Here is a 6,352-nt window from a genome sequence, read left to right on the forward strand (position 1 = left end):
TTTGTGCCTGTCTTTGTTTTCTGTTTTGGGATCTTGCAATTTCTTTTTATAAATGGCATGAACAGTGGTAGCAACCCCTCTTTTCTTTTGCTAACCTTCTTGGGTTATGTAGTTAATGAAAATCAAGCTTAATAATAAAGTTTGTGTAGACAAAAGCATTAAAAGAGTGTATTTTTAATAATATTTTTTTAAAATTAAATTGTTACTCGGATTAAACTTTGAATTTTTTGGTAGAACCATTAATTGAATGGCAGTAATTAATGTTTTGTATTAACTTTCTGCAATCCTAAAGGGCAGACTTTTGTCAAGTGAAAACAATGTTGAATGCTTTGAAAATGTTAATACTGGGAAGGGGAAGAACTTAGAGGCGGTTTTTAACAGGAAAAATTAATGTTCAAAGCCAATAAATATTTTTTCAAGATAAAGCCAAGAAATTAATATTTATTCAAAAGTGAAAAAGTTTAAATCATAATTTCAAGATTTATTCTAACTTAAATTAAAGAGAATTATTACATATATTTTATTTTATATTTTTATTTTTTTATTGTCATTGGCAGTTATCTCTCACTAATTAATAAATTACACTTTCTAACTTATTATGTAAATTAAAATGGTTATTCTTTAGGTTTAAGTAAACCTTTTTTTTTTCCTAAAAGATATATATATATATATATATATTTAATACATAATAAATACACCTACTCCCCTTATTTTCAAAGTAATTTAATGTAAATAAACTCATTTTGAAAGTGTAAAATTAATGTTTAATTTTAACTAGTATATTTTATTTATTTATTTTATATTTTTCTCTAATTTCAATTACAATATATATTTTTAATTATCATACATACAAATAAATATAAATTCAAATTCAATTACTTCCTTCTTAGCCCAGCACCACGTAGTGCCATCTTCACACCAACATCAAGGCCCAAAATATATGTAATTTCAGGGCAAGAGAAAACAAGTATGAGATTCATCTGTAGTTCAAAAGCAAGTAGAAGGGGAAACCAATGCATATCCTGATTTTGATTCTTGCGAAGATAAAGAATTTGCGAGTCGCTTGGAGAGTGTTGATAATATATAATTTCATTTATAATAATAATAATAATAATAATGGTATTATGTGTGACTCTTTTATTTAAAAGTTGATTGATATAAATGGTGAAGATTATGAAAATTATTTATAATAGCTCAGTATATAATTTTATATTATAGTATAGATCATTAATAAAAAAAAAATTAAATAGACAATGATAAGATGGAGAAATAATATAAATTATATTTAGACTTAAAAACATTGAAGAGTATAATTATTTTTTATATTATTACAAAAAGAATTCACTTTTGTAGGAATTTTACATTGTTACCTCTTCCGTGAGAATATTTTTTAAAAAACCTTATTAAAAATATATTATTTGAAATGTTAGTTTTTTAAAAATATTTTTTAAAATATTCATACCAAACAAAAAAATTTATATTCTCAACTTCACATTCTTTAAAAGTTTAAAAGAATTCCCTTACGTACCAAACATCTTCAATTAAGAAAAATGTAACCAGTTTAAGTGTATAATAATAATGGCAAAATTATTTAAGAAATATTTTCATAAATTTATATTTATAATACAACAAATATTTCGTAATAAAAATTTACTGTATTAAATATTTAAATTCAATCTTAAAAGTTAAAATTAATAACATTAATAATTTAAAATATTTTTTAATGTGTGTCCTAAGAAACATGTTAAAAATAATTAAATATATCATGTTAAATATTTTAACTTCTTAACATGAATGTTTTTAAAAATTTAAATTTAAATAAATAAGAAGGGTTCAACTGATACACGTAGTTTATTTAAAGATATTTATAAATAACTCATAAAAATATTTTATAATTTATATAAAATTTATTATAATAAGAAAAATTATATAATTTCATAAAATAAAATGTTTTATTTTAATAAGTTTTATAATTAAAAAATTGTCATATATATATATATGTGCCCATAGATTCATTCCATTGGCAGTAAAAACACAGCCTGACGCAGTCAAAGTAACGTGAAATGATCGAAAATTTTGGATCTTTTTTCGCCTCAGAAAGTGTAGAATTTGGGAAAGAAAATGGTTCAACGCATTGAGAATTAACTTTCATGCAAAACTGCATTTATGAGTAGGCGTCATCATCTTGGACTCTACCATTCAAATTCTGGAAACTTTACTCTAAATCTGTGGGGTGTTACATTTGACCATTCAAATTTATTAAATATATTATTTAATACAGTTTTATATTATGATATATATTGAATAGTTGATATTTAATGCAATAGTAGTGTCACTGTAAAGACTTTTTATTCCTATTCACACTATGTGCCTTTTATATGAACAGCTTTTCTATGCGTGCCAATGGTATATACTAAAAAATAATTAAGTAATATTTTTTAAAATAATAATATATAATATTATTACTATATTAAACATTGTGACATTTTATATTTTTTAATACAACAAATATCATATATATTTTTATTATATATCCTTAAGCACACTTTAAAGGAATAATTATAGGAATAGTGACAACATTTTGACCATTTTCTTCAGAATTACTTTTATCAAAGACCAAGAGAAATAGTGAAGCTAGATAAACCGGCAAACCAGTAGAAGAATATATGTTTAACGGTGGAAAGTCCTTGCAAATCGTTTAACAAAAAATGGTTAGAAATTCCAAGCAAGATATGAACAAATTACAACAATTATTCAATTGAACTAATAATTATTGTGAAAATTTCCTAATCTAAAATTTTGCTAGCTGAGCAATGAGCATAGTTAGAAAAATAATATGTTAGATATTCAAATCTTCCTTCTCAGATACTCTCTAAGTATCTTTTTTCATTTTCAAATAATAAGGCTATTTATGTTATTTTAATTTTTTACATCGTTCTAGAGCAGTCCTAAACAGTGCAATTATTTTCGTAGAATTTAACGAATAAGAACCTGATTCATGTTTTCAGCAAAATAAAATTAAAAGAAAAGAAAAATATTTAATTTCAAAACCATATAATACGAGTACACAATTATACAATAATCGTGCTCCTTTTTTATGAAATCAACATCTCAATATTAGCAACTATCTAAATATATTTTTTTATTTATTAAAATTATACAAAACAAAAATATTGAATATAAAAATCATAACACATAATTTTTATAATTTTTAATAAATTTTAACAAATAATAAATAGTGTATTGTTAGCATTTTTCAAATTTTTAACATTGCTGGTTATTTTATAAATTTTTATATGATAAAAGATACATATTTTATAATTTTTTATAAAGATACATATTCCAACATGCTTTAATTGCTAGAGAAACTATCATTAATAATTAATTGATAATCATTTATAGATATCCACAAATTTTACATGTATTTTGAAGGTTTTTCAAACAGTTGCTAAATTTTTTTAGTTTCTTCTTTTAAAAAATTTGTACGTCCTTTTAGTACGTTGTTTTTAAAAAATAATATTGATTTGTGTATTTTAATATATGTGTACTTTTAATCTTTTTGATTTTAATTATTTATATTTATTTTCTTTATATTTTATTTGAGAATTTAGAAGAGACGAAAGAAAAATGTTTGAAGAGTAAAAGAGGAAACGACAATAAAAAAAATAAAAGATATTGGTTTGGTAATTAATTTTTGAAGAGAAATGAAAGAAAAGAAAAGATCGATTTAATTATAACCTTATTTAGAAGTCTTAATTAGGTGTTTTTAAAATTTTTTTTGAGAGTTTTTCATTAATTATTCTTTTTACTCTTTTCTTTCCTTATCCTTTAAACTCTTTTTTTTTTCTTTTAAATTCTCAAACAAAGTCTGAAAAATAAGTGAAAGAGTTTTAAAAAATTATTAAACTCTTTTCTTTTATTTAAAATCTCTCAAATAAAGATTAACACTAGAAAAGTCTTTTTCTTTTTCTTTTCCCTCAAAAACAAACTTCCTAATAAAGTCTTAATTTTTTAATTATTATATTAAAACTCATGTCTCCAAATTTTATCCAATAATTAAGAAAAGTATAATGAAGATGTGATATATTATTAATTTATATACACTAATAATATATATATATATATATATATAATATTTAAGTAAAAATATTATGTAAAAGATAATAAAAATATATTTTATTTTATTATATTTCATATAATTTTTCTTAACAAATTTTCACGAATCAATTATATATTATATGAAATTTTAGGATAAAACTTAATTTAAATAATAAAAATTTAAAGAGTTTAAATATAAGATATTAGAAGTAAGATCACTAAAATCAAATATAAGCTTTAAACTATGAGAACTAAAAATGGAATTAAGAAAATAATAAAACAACAAAAATAACGCTCCAATACCATTATTGATTTTGTAGGCATTTCCTTTTATATAACGCGCAACAGCGCATTCTACAAAGGAAAATTAAACTCCCTGCAATTCTTCCTGATCTCACCCTCACTCCCAACCAAAACACCAATGTTCCCCATCTTTATCATAGCATTTGCAAATTTCTGTTGAAAGCTATTACCATCAGCCGCAAAATTAGCCACCATGTCTTTTGACAAAGGGTCCAAAGCTAGTTCCTGATCAATATGAAGCACCCCTCTCTTTCGAAGCATTTGGTCGTAAAATTCACTATCAAATTTAAACGGTGAATTTTGGTCCAAAAACACAAGAGGGTCACCTTTTGGTGGCTTATTGAGTGACCCACAGATTTGCACCAACTTTGCATCCAAATCAGGGTCCATTGTGGGATCAAGTGTCCCTTTAAAACTTGAAAGCCTATTTTGAAAGACACTACAGTGAGCAAAACCAACCGTGTGTCCTCCCAAAAGGGTCACCATGTCCTCAAGTGTTAACCCTTTTGCGGTGAAAAATTGAAGAGCCCGTGACACGGAGAGTGATGGTGCTGGAAGGTTGACTTGTGAGGGGTCGGATAGTAGACCATCTCTTCTTCCCGTGGGCACGCTGTACCTGATTCCTCCTGCCAGTGCCACGGCATCTCTAGTGGCAAGTGTTATGATGTCAGCACATGAAACTGTTGAAGGGCACTCTTGTTCTAAGAGTGTTTTCGCTTCATCAATTACATCGTATCCACGAACGGTTCGGTTTGGTCCTGCATTTTTCTCTGATGTCCTAGTGCTGGTTGGATCTATTAATATTGAGGCATCACAACCCTGAAACCCAAGTGTTGTAAATTTTTACTGTGGTCCCAAAACCTTAATATTGTTTTATATTACGATTTGCAGCCATAACATAAAATTTTTTAAGGTCATTATAATTGTATTGTGAATGCAATTGCAGCTTCATCAATAGCATTTACCACAGCTTTTTACAATATCAATGATAATGGTATGGGTTCAGTTATATGATATTGTGAGAATGTGTGTGCTTCTATTGGATAAAGGGTATGTGAATATGAACTAATATCATGAAATGAGTAAGGTTTTTAATTTGGTCTTACTCTAACAAAGCAATCATGAAAGTGCATGCGAAGAAAGGCTGCGACAATGGATCTATCCTGGTTGAAACGCCTTTGCACAACTTCATGAACAATTGTCTCTGCTTTAGGACAGGTTAAGCTATAGAAGCCATCACGTAGATCAGCAAATGTGAACGGAAGGACAAAGCAGAAGAAGATTAGAATGATGGTGTTCTTCATTTTGGGTGTTGCGCTGCTATATAGGCTTCATCTTTGAGTCTCTTGCAAATGCTATATATATATATATATATATATATATAGACACACACACACACAAATTAGCAACATTTTTTGGGATAAATCTTGGTGGAGCATGTCATTACAGATTTTTTCCTCTTTTCTTAATTTTGTTAAAGCCATTGAAAAATATGGCGTAAAATTACGCTGTATTTCTTGTCCGGATGCTTGAAGGGTAACAGTTGCGTAAACTTTTTTCTTTTCCCATATAAAAACATTAATATTGAATACTTTGATAATGACAACTAGCTACATTTACGGGCACGGCAGCAGTACAATACAACAAAACTATATACACCGTCATTCAATTAAAATATACAATATATATAATTTTTAAATTAATTATTATAAAGTTAATAATTATTCTTAATACAAAAATCAATCTATAAATATATAACAATATAAAAAATGTTTACATTATCAATACATTCTAATTAATTTCTTTATCTAATTCTGTATGAAAAATTTAGTCACTTAAATTTGTGTTATATTAAGTACTAGTTTGAACGTTTTAATTATCTAGAGTGATTAACACTATATGAAAAATTATACATATTATCATTGTGTCATAATGTACCCTATTATTAACA

At 25.6% G+C, this 6,352-nt stretch overlaps 1 protein-coding gene across 1 annotated transcript; it reads right to left on the reverse strand.

The window, feature by feature from the left end:
* Positions 1-4,452: 4,452 nt before the first annotated feature.
* LOC113866575 (peroxidase 44-like) lies at positions 4,453-5,705 on the reverse strand. The gene is made up of 2 exons (XM_027501398.1): positions 5,508-5,705; positions 4,453-5,220 (listed from the first exon to the last, which is right to left on the reverse strand). Exons 1-2 carry the CDS (start codon positions 5,703-5,705, stop codon positions 4,453-4,455), a joined length of 966 nt encoding a protein of 321 aa, XP_027357199.1.
* Between the last annotated feature and the right edge of the window lie 647 nt (positions 5,706-6,352).

The sequence above is a fragment of the Abrus precatorius genome, unplaced genomic scaffold (assembly GCF_003935025.1).
Source record: "Abrus precatorius isolate BTA unplaced genomic scaffold, Abrus_2018 Scaffold5, whole genome shotgun sequence".
In the NCBI taxonomy this organism is placed as follows: Eukaryota; Viridiplantae; Streptophyta; class Magnoliopsida; order Fabales; family Fabaceae; genus Abrus; species Abrus precatorius.